The 17,047-nt window shown below is 38.0% G+C and overlaps 1 protein-coding gene and 1 pseudogene across 6 annotated transcripts in view; both read right to left on the bottom strand.

Moving 5' to 3' along the window:
• Positions 1–378: 378 nt before the first annotated feature.
• LOC144577359 (tubulin alpha-1B chain-like) lies at positions 379–1,880 on the bottom strand (annotated as a pseudogene).
• A 5,756-nt stretch (positions 1,881–7,636) lies between these two features.
• Positions 7,637–17,047, bottom strand: part of AQR (aquarius intron-binding spliceosomal factor) — a 130,320-nt gene continuing 120,909 nt past the window's right edge. For all 6 annotated transcript variants that reach the window (XR_013521053.1, XR_013521054.1, XM_009005600.5 and 3 more), the window contains 3 exons: positions 16,186–16,360; positions 13,346–13,459; positions 7,637–8,261 (listed from right to left, as the gene is read on the bottom strand). Coding sequence is in view for 4 of the 6 variants with exons in the window: in XM_009005600.5 (XP_009003848.1) it covers positions 7,926–8,261; positions 13,346–13,459; positions 16,186–16,360 (625 nt within the window). In the remaining 2 variants the exon portion in view is untranslated. The remainder of the gene's footprint in view (positions 8,262–13,345; positions 13,460–16,185; positions 16,361–17,047) is intronic.

Below are 17,047 nucleotides of genomic sequence, written 5' to 3'. Positions count from 1 at the left end.
CAAGGAATTAGAAAAGCAAGAACAAGCCAAACCCAAAATTAGTAGAAGAAATAATAAAGGTTAGAGCAGAAATAAATGAAATTAAGACTAAAAAACAATACAGACCAACAAAATGAAAAGTTGATGTTTTTAGAAAGATAAATAAAATTGACAAACCTTTGGCTGGACTAGAAAAAAGACGCTCTCCTATCGTCATTGTTTTTAAAAAAAATAAATGTATATGTATCAAATGTATCCTTCAGGACCCTAAAATGCCTACTGGTACATAGCATGTCCTGCTTCATGCCAGATCCGGCTAATTAAGGAACTCTTCATAGCTGACACCTTTAATCTGCTATAAAGGCACTGAGACATGATGGAAAAATCTTTCAGGTATATATGGAACATTGATCTCCACTGAGTGAAAACAATCTAACCAGAAAGCTTTAATGCCTATCAACTAATGTTGAAGCTTAAATTCTGGGAGTGAGACATGTTGCAGGGCTGAAGGAATGGATAATTAATATTTCTCTTCTTCTTCCTCACCCTCTCCTTTAACAGAATCTATACCAACCTTCTCATAAATCTCCTCAAGGGCAGCCATGTCCTCATAGGCCTCAGAAAACTCTTCTACTCCCTCACTAATGTACTGGTGAACAAAGGCATGGTTGGCATACACCAGGTCAAAACTTATGGTCCAAGTGAGCCCAGGCCTCATCAAGGACTGTGGTATTGCTCAGCATGCACACAGCTCTCTGTACCTTGGCCAGGTCTCCACCAGGTACCACCATGGGAAGCTGGTAATTAATGCCAACCTTGAAACCAGTGGGATACCAATCCAGGGTCTTGATGCTGGTAACACCAGCATTGACATCTTTGGGGTGGGACCACAGTGCAACAGGCAGGAAGCCATCATTTGCTATGGTGAGGGTCACAATTCATCATCCGGTTGGCTGGCTCAAATCAAGCACTGGTGATCTTTGCTACAGAAAGCTGTTCGTGATAAGCTTTCTTGGCAAAGGTAACAGGGGCTAAGACCAAGTTGGTCTAGAATTCTGTCAGATGACCATTCAGGGAGCCACCAACTCTGAGGGAAGCAGTGATAGAGGGCATAATAAGGCAGTTAAAGTTAGTGTAGGTTGGGCACTCAATATTGAGGTTTCTATGGCAGATGTCTACCACAAAGGCATACTCAGAGTGCTCCAAGGTGGTGTGGGTAGTGAGGATGGAGTTATAGGGCTAAACTATAGCTGTGGAAATCTGAATAAATGAACTCCACCTTGGACTTCTTGCCATAATGAACAAAGAGACATTCTATCAGCAGGGAGGTGAACCCAGAACAAGTTCCCCCCACAAAGCTGTGGAAAACCAAGAAACCCTAAAGACTTGTGTACTGGTTGGCCAGTTTGAGAATTTGGCTGAACATGAAGCCAGTGATATCCTTGCCAATGGCATAGTGCCCTTGGACATACTTATTGGCAGTATCTTCCTTGTCTGTGATGAGCTGCTCAACGTGGAAGAGCTGTTGGTAGATGGCAGTGTGAACTCTGTCAATGAATGTGGGCTCCAGGTCTTCAAACACTGCCCTGGGCATATACTTGCCAGCCCGTCTCACTGAAGATGTCAAAGAAGTCATCTGCCCCAGTGGTCTTGTCACTTGGTATCTGGCCATCAGGCTGGATGCCTTCTTCCAGGCAGCAGAGGTCCGAGCAGGGATTATCAATCTGGACATCAGCCTGGCGAATGTGGACAGAGATGTGCTCATGCACTGTGGCTAGGGATTAAAAGGCAAAGGCAACAGAAGAAGACAAGTCCCAGTTACTTTCCCTGAGAAGCTAAGAGTCGAGGTAACACACTCAGAAGTCACACTTGTTTTTTCTTTTTTCGTCTTTTTTGGAGACAGAGTCTTGCTCTGTCACCCAAGCTGGAGTGCAGTGGCGTGATCTTAGCTCACTGAAACTTCTGCCTCCCAGGTTCAAGCGATTCTCCTGCCTCAGCTTCCTGAGTAGCTGGGAGTACAGGCACGTGCCACTATGCCTAGGTGACATTTTATATTTTTAGTAGAGACAGGGTTTCACAGTGTAAGCCAGGATGGTCTCAATTTCCTGACCTTGTGATCCACCCTCCTTGGCCTCCCAAAGTGCAGAGACTACAGGTGTGAGCCACCACACCCAGCCAATCACACTTTTAAAACTATTATAACTTAACATGTTTTCCTTCTGCTTAAATGTAAAATGGCTTTAGGATAATTAGCATTTTGAGGCATACAGTATCACTTACTAGAGTCCCTTCCTATTATGTGTTTCTCATTCCAAAACAAATACTAATTTGTCTTTCACCTGTAAGAATAAATATTATAAACACTGGGACATTCTTTTTAGAGACCTTGTATTTCCTATCCTGATTTTAGTAATCTAGTCTCTCTGGTATATTGACCATAGAGAAATTCTTTAGTGAGCTTGTCTTACTCATGCACAATTGGTGTTGTTTCATTCTTTAATTTGTCTCAAGCAAAGAAGTTTAAAGAGCAGCATGGTAAGGAATTTACCTAAAAGTCATATGATGGTTCTAGTCTCAGTTCAATTAACTGTGGTGTCCTAGGCAAATCACCCAATGCCTTGGTGTTCGCATCTATAAAGTATTAGAATTGTTTTTGGCATTGCTGCATGGCACAGAGTTGGCATCCGATAGTCTATTAACATATAAATATTAGTTTCATAAGCATCTTCAACATTTTTATTAAACTCAATTCACTTCTGTGAAAAGTAGTCAACCAACAAAATGGCAATACAAATTAACGAGGTCTGCCCTATTCCCCTCCTATGCTCGTGGCAGTCTGAAATTAGAACTAGCACTGGAATGAAACGAAAAATACAGTTAACACAGTAATCACTTTTAGTTCACTTCGTGGACAACTGACCTACAAACCAGAAGGAAAAAACTAACCAACCAAACAATCAAAAATGGCCCAAATGAAGCAGTAAACTAAAGTAGAAAAGGTTCACTTCCCATCCAGAACTGTTTTTTGAAAAATGTCAACAAATTCAGCTTCTCAAAAGTTATGTTAAAACAGGCAGGCGCCTTTCAAAGAGAAGCAGATACTTTTGAGGTTCTGGAACTTAGATTACAACAGAGATAAGCTTAATAAAGAGAGTGCACAATGTTAAAGGTGGAGGGGAAGAGGACTGTGGGGACAGTCATTTCTGGAGATCTAGAAAGATTCAGTATGTTTCATGCAAGGTAATTTCTGGGGTCCTTGTGTGTTAAACATTCTTAAGAAGAAACTGTCTTTATGTTTTACATTTGCCTTAATTTTCTTTTATTTCCAGACCACCTCTACTGGTTATGCTAAGTAATTATTTTCTCTTTTTGGAATTTAAACTTTTTAAAGAAACAAAAATTAAAGAACAGAAAGCAAGACACGTTGGAAATATAAACTCTTCTTTCTCATTTCTTATGCAATAAGAAATGAGAAGAAAAACTTAGTGTGAAATTCTGGAGTCTAAAATTAAAATGTAAACAGAGAATGCTCGGTGACCTTTTCCTAGGAGGCTCACATGAAGGAATGTCATGGTACACTGACCAAACTTTTATTCATTTGCCTTTTCAGGATGTTGCTATTAACACCACATAACATTCAATAAATTACACTACAACATTTTGTACAAATCACTTCACTTCTGGTTTCCTCTTCAGCTGTGTTACTTCAGCCTCTGGTTACCTGGTAGGAAAATAAATGTATTTGGGCTCATTTTTAAAGGGAGAGTCACAGTTCTGACCAATGTAAAAATATTAGTTCCCAAACTGTGTTCTGAGGAAATAGCTACCTAAGGTATCTTATTTTTAAAAAGTTTTCTACTGTTTGGGAAGCAAGTTTGGGAAGTGCTAGGTTAACCAAAGCTTAACATGATTCTTTCTAGTGGGACATCTGAAAGCCTTTTAACCAACAGTACACTGCGATTCTGCAAAGGGGAAACAATAATTCATTGTGTTTCCCAAATTTATCTGACCATACAACATATTTCTCAGAGTATTTTTCAAGAGTAGTATTTTCTGTAATATATGTTGAAAAATAATGGTATCGGCCATCTTTGTATGTAAGCTCAAAATGTCAGCCAGCCCCTGAAATAAATGTTAAAGGTAGAGAGATAAGTGAATAAAGCTAGCACACTGTCAGTCAGGAGTACCATGAAACTCCAGGAAACAGAGCTGGGGTTTGTCTCTAAGAAGAAAAACTAGAGCATCCAAAGCTTCTGGATCCCATTTAATTAAAACCCTTTTAAATTAAATCCTTGTAACTGAAGAGTATCAGTAGATGAAGAAAAAAATAGTCTCACATGTCTTCATTTCCATCCTTGGCTCAGTACAGCTCCAGTTCCATTATTCTTAAACATCTATTAACATGATTGCTAAATAATTACACAGGCTAACTGCCAAGCATTTCTCACAGGAAGCAAGGCACTGCTCTTCTGGTTTATGCAAAAGGGTCACTATTTTTTTTTTTTAATTTTTATCTTGTTTTGATTGAAGAAACATCTCTAAAAATACCATCTGAGTGCAACATAAAAAGGAAATAGCAATTCAAGGCACAAAGTTAAGTACATGCAACAATATAGATGATTTGGGGGTGGGACGGTACAGAATTCAGAATTGATAGAAGTTAGCAGCTCCATATTTCAGAAAGACCTAGTGTCTTCCTTCTGCGTATACTGTTCTGCCAGAATTTTAAATCAGTACATCCTCGATGTTATGATGTACTGATTCAGAGGTTCCAAATCAGTAGACCTGATCCTAGACAGATCCTCAAAGGTCAACTGCCACTAAGTGTCCCCTTCTTGATCATCCTTTATGCTCCCTGGATTGGGGCATGGCTAAGGAATCAAGTCAAAGGATTAGTTGGCAATATCCTACATTGCCAACAAAGCTTTGAAGAAAACAGAGAGACAAACTGGTATTTTCCAAGTACCTAGAACAACTCCCCTGCCCCAAATCCAAACAGATCCTTTCCCTGCTATTTATAGTTAAAATGCGCATAGAGAGGTTGTAAAAGTTGTCTAAGGTCAAACCAAATGCTGATAAGCAAATTAGGTAAAATTCTGAGCCAGGTCTGGATGAGTCCAAAGTCTGTTTTACAATATCATGCTGTCTACTGATCATTACAAAATTTCATTTGTTTACAGGAGCACAAATGGTCCATTTATGCCTTTTCTCTCAGCATCCAGCAAAACATCTCAATTTTTATTATACCAACTTCAGGAGTCTTGATAATGTTTAGAGCTTCTCATTCATTTGCCTAATCAACAGAGCTATTTATTCTCAACTGTTGGCAATAAACTGTCTAACTCAGCATTTTGGGAAAAAAAAAAGAAGAAAGAAATTCTAAATACTTGAATTGCTTCATTTCATGATAATTCTTTATGGCATGCATCTTTTTGATTTTCTTTAAAAAGAGATTCTAAAATCATGACATATTTAGATATGAAAAATAGGATGAAGAGCAATGGGAACACTAATCTAAAATAGTCAAATGGCTAGAATACCTGTGTCTGTAGTAATCTCAAATTATATAGAAAACTCTTGAATTTATTAAGCAATCCCTCACGTGTGCTTGATTGAAAAAAATAAAGCTCTGCTGTAGGACTGTAGACTTGGATTCTACCCCACTCTTCTACAGTTGCCATGGTGCTTAAGTCTCTCTCGTTGTTTCCTCATTGTTTAAAAGTAAGTGAGCTCTTAAATTCCTTCAAAACAAGATTCTATAGTCAACTGTAACTCTCTTGCCTTTCCAATGAATAAACAGTTTAAAAGAATACAAATACCACTGCCTCACCCCTTCTTAATTCTTTTGACAAGGGCAAAGGACTTACCCATCTTCCACCTAAATTTGCTTTTCAGCGTGACAGAGAGCAGCAAAGGAAAAAGTATGATCACTCAGCTAGGCAAGAGTGATGTACAGTGCTTAGAAAATAGTTAAGAAGAGAGCAGCTTAACAGTCCACTTATTTTGATTGCAGGTGTCATCTCTCATATCCCCTAAGGGTAGAGAGAAAAATCTATCTTTTCCAGGAAAGATGGTAACACAGTTAAAGCTTTTTTCCCTTGCTTGGCCTGATACCATATATTTACAAATGAAAATAATTCTATGAGTGCTATTATGCCCACAGCACCTGCTTTCAAAATCTTTTATCAGAGAAATTACATAACAGGCTATCTGGCTTGATCCTTACTCTGATAACAAATAGACCTGGGTTTCCTAGTATCACACCCTTGTATTTCATTCCTCTCATCATCTCATCGCTTTCATCTCCCCCTCCTCAACTGACATTGACACAAGCGGCCTGATACAGTAGGACACATAATAAAGTGAAGTCTGGACCATATTCATCACAACCTGGTGCAGTTGAGCAAATACTAGTTATTAAAAAATATAACTGACTTGACTTTCTGGGTTTAATTTCCTTACAAAGCAAACATTCCTTCAAAATGTCAGGACCAGAAGGATTTCAATGGTAGTGTGCAATTCTTGCTTGTTTCTTCAAAGATTTCTTGGACATGGCCAGGCCCACGGGTAGATGCACTAGAGGGGATATTTTGGGGAAATGCTCCCCTTTAGATACTCTAGCAGATGATCAAAATGGGAAAGAGAAAACTAGTGGGCAATTTTCCCCTCTACACAGACACATAACCATTTTTTTTTTTCTCAGTTCTGGGCACCATGCCCAGGGACCTTATAAGCAGAGGTCTCTTGTCAGAAAACATTAGTCACATTCACTGGTAATTCTACCATTGTAGCCTCATTCATGTGAAGACTACACAGTAATCTTAGTACAGTGCTTCTCAAACAACAAAGCGCACATGAATTACCTGGGGACTTTGTTGCAATGCAGATTTAGATTTAATAGTTTTGGGGCAGAGCCCAAACTTTAGCTTTTCTATAAATAACAAACTTCAGTACGACATTGATGCTGTTGGTTCACAAATCACCCTTGAGCAGCGATGTCCTAGGTACCTCTGCCTTCCCATATTAGAACCACATTTTACCTAAAGGTCTCCTTGTGGCTGGTTATCCTAAGAAAAATAAAGCAGAAAAACTCAGAATCTCTGCCATGGGAGAATTCTACCCTGCACACAGGAGTTAAGTTCTCTGACTCTCATTGCCCAGACTCAGGATCCTGCTTCTTGCCCAGATTGATTTGGCAGAGTCTTCCTATGTAGCTGATGACAAATCTTGGCTCAGCCTCACCACCCTTGGCTGATGCCATTCTGCCAGCAACCCAAACAATTAGTGGTGTGGAGAACCTCCTAAAATATAGATTCTTGGACTTTAATCCTGAGATTCTGACTCTTTTGGTCTGAGGTGTGCCTCAAGAATAAACAGACATCTTAGGTAATTCTAAGGCATCCTAAGATTTAAGAGAAGAAAATGCATGTAACCACTCTGATAGATTAGAGAAACCTATACCTTACTGCTATTAATATCTTTACATAAAGACAACAAAGGTAAGAAAAAAGAAAACAGAATTTAAGCATTTGATAATATAACAGAATAAACAAGTTCCTTTCCAATTTGGACACTTAAGGGTATTCATGGTTAATTCAGTGTATTCTGTCCTCTTCTTTAGAGAATTTCACTAAAAATGTGAAGTATATATTATATATTCTATAGAAAATTATTTTAATGTAGATATGATTACAAATATATTCACTTAGTGATCAAAACATCAAAGGAAAGGTTATTTGCTCTTCTGATTGAACAAATGAAACTAGAATTGTTAGTACACATATAATTTTTAAAAATACATTAATACACCAAAATCAGTTAACAAATATAAGAACTGCACATTAATTAGTGACAGTAAAATGGCAGAAGCAAATGTAAAATACAAAAAATAACTTTACTCAGACTTTTTGAATGACATGTCCTTCTATAGAAGGGCTACAGTTTGGCTACTTGGTCTCTGCTGAGGCAGATGTGGCATCCTGAGGCATGTTAGCCTCTGCCAGTGCAGGTACAGCTCCTGCCACAGTAGTGGTAGTCTCAGATAAAGCAGATATGGCTTCTGGATTGGAACTGGCTCCTGTCTCACTGGAGGTGGTCTCAGTCCGATTAGAAGTGGTATCAGTTTGAAAGGCTGGAGTTTCTTGACTGCAGCTGGTGTCTGTCAGACTGGGTATGATGTCAGCTTGAACAGTCATGGCCTCTTCTTCTGCTTCCAATTCTGTTTCCTGATTTTGAACTTCCTCACCTTCTTCTACCATAGCAGGTGGTAGTTGCAATAGAGTCTAATTAAAAAAAAAAAAAGACAACACCAACATGAAAAACAGTTTATAAAGCTAAGCTCTCACATTATTATTCTAGAGTTCTCCGAAACAGTGCTGGCCATTTTATATTACAAATGTAACACCTCTGATGAAAATGGTCTAGGAATATGTCTACAGAGATGTCATATATTGATGATCAAAATACATATAAAGTCTTCAGAGAGGAAAACAACCATGAAAAGCTATTACATTTTTAAGTGACAGACTTTGCTGTAAACATTTCTGCAAAAAACAGTGATGGATTAGGACCGATTATAAAACCAACTCAAGAGTCAACTTTGATTAAAGAGCACTGTGAGCCAGGTGCAGTGGCTCATGCTGGTAATCCCAGCACTTTGGGAGGCTGATGCAGGTGGATCAGAAGTTCCAGACCAGCCTGGCCAACACGATGAAACTCTGTCTCTACTAAAAATACAAAATTTAGCTGAGTGTGGTGGCAGCCACCTGTAATCCCAGCTACTCGGGAGGCTGAGGCAGGACAATCGCTTGAACCTGAGAGGTGAAGGTTACACTGAGCAGAGATTGCACCACTGTCCTCCAGCCTGGGCAATAGAGCGAGATTCCATCTCCAAAAAAAAAAAAGATCCTTGCCGGGGGTAAAGAGGAGCCCAGCCTTGAGGCAAAGCCACTGGAGGAGGGAGCAGCAAGGAACAAGGTTTCTCTCCCATTCAACCTGAAAACTAAAGCAGCTCTATGTGCTTAGCCTGCCCTTTGTCCCATGGCAGTCTAGTGATTTTCTCACCAGGAACTCTGCTTACAATGATGGAAACTAAATTGACTGACGGACTGATTGATTGACTGACAGAGTCTTGCTGTGTTGCCCAGATTGGAGTACAGTGACACAATCTTGGCTCACTGCAACCTCTGTCTCCTGGGTTCATGCAATTTTCCTGCCTTAGCCTCCCAAGTAGCTGGGATTATAGACATATACTACCAGCAGGTGATCCACCTGCCTTGGTCTCACAAAGTGCTGAGATTACAGGTGTGAGCCACCATGCCTGGCCTTGAAAAATTTTAAAAAGTACCATGCACTGGTACTGGTACCAAAACAGAGACATAGACCAATGGAACAGAACAGAGGCCTTGGAAGCAATGCCACACATCTACAACCATCTGATCTTTGACAAACCTGACAAAAGCAATGGGGAAAGGATTCTCTGTTTAATAAATGGTGTTCGGAAAACTGGCTAGCAATGTGCAGAAAGCAGAAACTGGACCCCTTCCTGACACCTTACACTAAAATTAACTCCAGATGGATTAAAGACTTAAACATAAGACCTAACACCATAAAAAGCCTGGAAGAAAACCTAGGCAAAACCATTCAGGACATAGGCATAGGCAAAGACTTCATGACTAAAACACCAAAAGCAATGGCAACAAAAGCCAAAATAGACAAATGGGATCTAATTAAATTTCAGAGCTTCTGCACAGCAAAAGAAACAATCATTAGAGTGAACCAGCAACCGATAGAATGGGAAAAAATTTTTGCAAGCTACCCACCTGACAAAGGGTATCCAGAATCTACAAAGAACTAAAACAGATTTACAAGAAACAGACAAACAAATAAACCCATTCAAAAGTGGGCGAAGGATATGAACAGACACTTTTCAAAAGAAAACATATATGAGGCCAACAAACATATGAAAAAATGCTCATCATCACTGGTCATTAGAGAAATGCAAATCAAAACCACATTGAGATACCATCTCATGCCAGTTAGAATGGTGATCATTAAAAAATCTGGAGACAACAGATGCTGGAGAGGATGTGGAGAAACAGGAACACTTTTATACCGTTGGTGGGAGTATAAATTAGTTCAAGCATTATGGATGACAGTGTGGCAATTCCTCAAGGATCTAGAAATAGAAATTCTATTTTTTTTTTTTTTTTTTTTTTGAGACGGAGTTTCACTCTTGTTACCCAGGCTGGAATACAATGGCGCAATCTCGGCTCACCACAACCTCCGCCTCCTGGGTTCAGGCAATTCTCCTGCCTCAGCCTCCTGAGTAGCTCGGATTACAGGCACGCGTCACGACGCCCAGCTAATTTTTTGTATTTTTAGTAGAGACGGGGTTTCACCATGTTGACCAGGATGGTCTCGATCTCTTGACCTAGTGATCCACCCGCCTCGGCCTCCCAAAGTGCTGGGCTTACAGGCTTGAGCCACCGTGCCTGGCCCCAGAAATTCTATTTGACCCAGCAATCCCATTACTGGGTATATGCCCAAAGGATTATAAATCATTCTACTATAAAGACACATGCACACGTATGTTCATCACAAGCACTGTTTACAATAGCAAAGACTTGGAACCAACGCAAATGCCCGTCAATGATAGACTGGACAAAGAAAATGTGGCACATATATACCATGGAATACTATGCAGCCATAAAAAACGATGGGTTCATGTCCTTTGTAGGGATATGGATGAAGCTGGAAACCATCATTCTTAGCAAACTGACACAAGAACAGAAAATCAAATACCACATAGTCTCACTTATAGGGAGGTGTTGAACAATGAGAACATGTGGACACGGGGAGGGGAGCATCATACACTGGGGTCAGTTGGTGGTGGGGGGGATAAGGTAGGAACATCATGGGGTGGGGAGGAATAATGTGGGGAGAAATGCCAGATATAGATGATGGGGAGATGGAGGCAGCAAATCACTGTGCCATGTATGTACCTGTGCAACAACCCTGCATGATCTGCACTTGTTCCCCAGAACCTAAAGTACAATTAGAAAAAAAAACAACTACCATGCACAATAGCAGCCAAAAAAAGAAAGAAAACTATTGAGCAAAATGTTACAAAATATGTGTAAGGTTTGTATACTGAAAACTACAAAACCATGATGAGAATTCAATGATGATCTAAACAAATGAGAGATCTTATTCACGGAAAGGAAGATTCAATATTGTGGGGAGCCACGGTGGCTCCCGCCAATTGTCCTGGCGGTTGAGGAGGCGAGGCTATAAGTTCAAGGCCAACCTGAGCAACATAATGAAGCTCTCATTGATTAACAAAAATATATATATAATAAAAATAAATAGACTGTTGTTTATATATCCAGGAAAATCTTAAAAAAAAAAAAAGTAAAGAGAAATGCATATAGGTGATTGCATAGCAGAACAGAACATTAACTGCAAACACTAAAGAAATATTATCAAATATACAAAGGTCCTACAATCCCTTAAATACATTTCACAAATAATATTTAAAAATCAATATTGTGAAGATGTTAATTGTCCCAAATGGATCCTAAACAATCCTACCCTTCAAAATATGCTTTTAAAAACCATAGCATGCTTTTTTGGGGTAGAAACTGACCTGCTGATTCTAAAATGTATATAGAAAAGCACAGGAACCAGGATAGCTAAAATAATTTCGAAAAAGAAGAACAAAGCTAAAGGACTTATGTTATCTAATTTCCAGGTTGACTGTAAAGCTACTGTAATCAAGGTAGTGTGGTGATGGCAAAGGGACAGATACACAAAACAAGGGAATAGAACAGAAAGCTCAGAATTAGACCCTCACATATATGGTCAGTTGATATTTTGACTAAGATAACAAGCAATTCAATAAAGAAAACAATAACCAATTAGGGAAATGGTGCTGAAACAACTGGATATCCACAGGCAAATGAATAAAACTCAATCCTACCTGTATCACATAAAAAAATTAACTCAAAATGTATCATACCTTAGTATCCAACCTAAGACTATACAACTTCTAGAAAAAAACCTTTTAACTCTGAGTTAGGCTGAGTATTTTTAGGACATAAAAAGCATGAATCATCAAAGAACAATTTGATATACTGAACTTTATCAAAATTTAAAACTTTTGCTAAGACACAAAATAAGCCAGAGAGAAAATATTTGTAGGGAGAAAATATTTGTAAAATACATATCTGATAAAGGACTTGTAACCAGAATAAATAAAAACCTTGAGAGGCACAGTGGCTCACACCTGTAATCCCAGCACTTTAGGAGGCTGAGGTGGGCGGATCATGAGGTCAGGAGATTGAGACCATCCTCGCCCATGTGGTGAAACCCCGCCTCTACTAAAAATATGAAAATTAGCTGGGTGTGGTGGTGTGCTCCTGTAATCCCAGCTACTTAGAGGCTAAGGCAGGAGAATGGCTTGAATTTGGAAAGTGAAGATAGAAGTGAGCTGAGATTACGCCACTGCACTCCAGCCTGGTGACAAAGCAAGACACCATCTCAATTAAAAAAACAAAAACCTCTTGAAACTTAATAAAACATACAACCAAATTAAAAAAAAAAAATGAGCAGGAAACCAGAGCAGACACATCCCTAAAGATAAACAGATGGCAAATGTCCACATAAAAAGTTGCTCAACATCATTAGTCCTTAGGGAAATGAAAATTAAAACCACATTGAGACCACTGTATATATATTAGAACTGCCAAAATTTAAAACAGACCTACCATATCAAGTAAGGATGAGGATGTATAGCAACTAGAACTCTCAAACTGCTGGTGGGAGTGTAAAGTGGTACACCACTTTGAAAAACAGGCTGGCAATTTCTTAGAAAGTTAAACACATCCTTAACATATAACCCAAACACTACACTCTTAGGTGTCTATCTAAGGTAAAGTGCAAAGGCTTGTATAAGCAATAGTAGACAAATTAAAAAAAAAACTGTATTATTTCATTTATATAAATATCTAGAAAATGGAAAGAAACCTATCATGACAGAAAGACAAAAAGGAGGGATTGCAAACAAGCAAAGCAAAACTCTTGTGGATAATGAATATGTTCTTTATCTTGACTGTGCTGATGGTTCCACAAGTAAATACCTATGCCAGAACATATAAAACTGTACACGTTAAGTTTGTGAACTTTATCATATGTATGAATTCTACCTATATAAAGATGCTTTAAAAAAATGCAAATGTCATATAAATAATAACAGCCTACTTTAGTTCATTTCCCACAAGGAATTAGGCACTTTAAAGATTTATTCCGTAAAAAAGAAAATCATTTCTACAGCAAGAAAAATAAAAGTCAGTTTTGAGAAACTCACCTGATGATAATGATGTGTAGTCTGTATCAAATGCATGTACATGTTGTATACAAAATTTGCCATCTGGGGCATATTTTTTATTATTTGTACTTCATGAGATGGTCTCTCTCCGTTCTATAAGAAGGAAAAAAGATTGTTAAATTTCTGGTCAAACAATCCGAGAAGGTAACAGTTCAACATAAGCCCATTTTTTAATCTTATGAAAAAGCACTATTAGAGTCTGGAAGACCTAACAGTAAGCGGACATAAAACGCAAGTATGAAGAGTCCAATAAAGACTTCATGAATGTTTTTAAAAACAGATTTTTAAATAGTTAAATTAATAAAAAAGGGGCCCAGGTCAGTGTGCTCTGCCTGCCGGCCATGTGACTCCCATTAAAAAAAGATTACTAAAGTAAACTTCATGAAGAATAGTGATTCCATTGAAATTTAGAAAAGTCAGAGACTAGAAAAGCTGAGAGTCACTAGCTTTTAATACAATCTTGGGCTGGTAAATGAAGTATGGGATTTAGTCTACAATCAATATAAAAGAATTAGTAAGAGAAAAGTAATTATTTGAATAGAGAGGAAAATCAACATGGTGTAAAGCAGCAGTTTCTAATACTGTGTATGCTCCAAAGACAGTTCACAAGATAATTCAGAAAAAAAAATTAACACTCTTTGTCCTAATTATATTTTTCTAAAAAAATAAGAAGCTAATATTTACTTTTACTGAACATACAGACTATGAGGCATGAGGCTGAATATTCAAATGTTCTTTTTAAAATTTTGGTGTCTATTAGAACCGTCTGGGGTAGACTGTTTAATTGCAGGTACCTAGGCTCTAGACCCTAAAGATTCAGATTCAGAAAGTCTGGGTGGAATGAGCTGATTCTTTTGTAGCTTCTGGACAACAATCTAAGAAACATTGCTCTATTAGTGTAGGTAAGGTAAAGCCAATCAAAATACAAATTTTGCACTTCCTTTTAAATCACCCTAAACCAGAGATTAACAACTGTCCTATTTATAGTTATTAATAAAATGTTTATAAAGTCTTATCCTTTCTTGTGGCAGAAACAATTTAGAAAACCATTAAGGTAGAAAACATACCCCCAAAAAGAGGGTTCAATTTTAAAGTCACAAATTATTTAAGGAGCATCAAGCCAGAAATAATTTAGTAAATTAAACAGCATTTCTCAGAAGTAAGCGGGATGGTAGCACTCCATCTAAGCGGGTATTCTTTTGATAATGGTCACTTTCTGCAATGATCAAAACTCCTATGTACAAATACTGCCATGCTATTTTGACTAGGAAAAGCTCTCTTCAAAACATGGACAACTTTTTGTTTGCTTGCTTTATTTTCTGGAGTCTTGCCGAGAGCTGCCTTTCCTCGAGATGCAGCACTCCCTGCCCCTCACTATCTCTTGAGCAGAAGATGGGGGGATGTTCTCAGCCCTAACCTTCCCAGGGCCTTGAACTGAGTGTTACCTAAAGCATGGGTTTTCAAGCCTTCTGTTCAGTAATATTGTCTGACCTGCACTCCAGATCGCTTCAGGTATGACATATAGTCCTTACACAGAAATCACCTGGAGAGCTTGTTACACATTATGACACCTAGGCTCTGTCCCAGACCTCTCATCAGGAATTTAATAGCGCACAGAAGATTGAGAAACTCAGACATAATAGGATTGTGTCTAGAGTTGAGCCTGACACTTGAGGCTTTATGTGACCCTACCACCTATGATCTCTCTCCACCATTTTCCTGCCACTTCTCCACAGCAGCATTTCCTTAAAAATAAGTAGGTAAATAAAAATGCAGGTTTTAAAAAAGTACTTATTATTAATAAACACACAGATTTAATTTTTTTTAGAGAGGTGGTGGGAAGACGCATACTGTGAACATCTAAAATAATGTTATTTAAAATCCAATGGATTCCCTAGGACAATTCATTAAAAAAAAAACCAAAGCCCAAAAGTCTATAGTATAATAACCTTTGCACAAGAAAGACAATAATATAAAAATAAATATTTATCTTCTCCTTTATAGAAAAGGAATATAAGTATAAACAAGAAACTAAAGAGACTAGTTACCTATGGAGGAAAGGTGCTAGAAAAAGGGGAGAAAGAAGGGATAACAGAGAGTAGTACTTCTCTATCTTTTCATTAAATATATGTGCTCTCTCCTCCCTCACTTCCCCAGAATGTAAGCTTCTTAAGAACTCAACTATTTATTGCTCTATTTTCAATAAGTAGTTAAGTTCTCCTTACAAAGCTGAAGACAAACAGTATAGTATAATGATAAATAACATGAACTCTGGGGGATGTTATTCAGAAAGACCTCCTGGCTTTTCAGATCTTGGATCCTCTATGCTAGATGCATGGTCAAACTATTTAACTTCTCTGGCCCTAAGTTACTGCATTTGTAAAATGGGATTAATAAAATAATCTAATAATGTAACAGGCTGTTGATACTGAGATGAAAATGAGGCAATGTATGTAAAGAACTAACTGTCTAATACAGGTAGATAAATAAATGTTGGCTGAATTATTATTTTTAATATTTATTTACTTTTTAAATAGAGACGAGGTCTCACTATGTTGTCCAGGCTGGTCTCAAACTCCTGGGCTCACGCGATCCTCTTACCTCAACCTCCCAAAGTGCTGGGACTACAGGCATGAGCCATTGAGCCCTGCTGATACTATTTTTATATAGAAAATTTAACTCAGTTCCTCAGTGCAACATACTCTAAGGCAGTAAGTGAATGACATATAATGATGCTCCAAGCTAATGTGGTCACCTATAAGAAAATTCCAATTTCCCCACTCCGCGGAATGCTGTTCTATAAAATGAAGAAGTCCTACCTTTCTAGTGGTTGGGAAAGGTTCTGTTGGAATTATATGCAAATGAAGCGGGCGAGCCGTGAGCTGACTGAAAGCTGGAGTCAGTTCAAAACAGTTTTGGAAGAGGGATACTCTGGCAAAGATGTAAAGTCCAAGTCTAGCTCTAGACATGGCCACTACCAAGCGACGGACATCCCTTTGGGAAATAAACAAAATTATTAGCACACTTAGAGATTATTAACATTTATGCAGATTTTTTTTTCACAAATTTCACTAGATAGTCCTGTTAAGCCACGGCAATAAAAAGTTAAGCTTCTTTAAAACTTAATAGAAGTTAATCAATGTTATGTGACTAATAAACCAAGTAAAAGTTAAGACTTCATTACTAACCTCTTATGGTTTTTTTGGGGGGAGAATCACAAAATAACCAATGCACTTACTTAAAAGGTCTAAATAATATATTTACTATTACAGTATAGTTTAATTGTCAGTTACTGGTTTACTATATCACTGTCACTGAGTCAATCTTAACTAGTTCTTCTTCCACTTCACCTACCAAAATCCCAGGTTCCATCAAGGTAAAAACTTTACTTCCTAGATAACTCTTATCACACTGTTTTATTCTTATTTACAACGAGTACATATGGAAATATAGTATACAAGTTTAGCATCCCTAATGTGAAGATTCAAAATCTGAAACTTCAGATAAAGGACAGTTAGCCTATAACGTGTCTTATCCATGTATTTATTCTAGTATTTAGATGCAATGCCTGGCCTATAATAGGTACTCAATGTTCATATAAACAGTGAAAACAGTTAAACTGAATGATAAAACTATACATGTAAGATGGCTGTCTGACAAACAATGTCATTTTTCTTTAAT

The sequence above is a fragment of the Callithrix jacchus genome, chromosome 8 (assembly GCF_049354715.1).
Source record: "Callithrix jacchus isolate 240 chromosome 8, calJac240_pri, whole genome shotgun sequence".
Taxonomy (NCBI): Eukaryota; Metazoa; Chordata; class Mammalia; order Primates; family Cebidae; genus Callithrix; species Callithrix jacchus.
The sequence above is the reverse complement of the archived record's forward strand: the minus strand, read 5'-3'. Positions and strand labels throughout refer to the sequence as shown.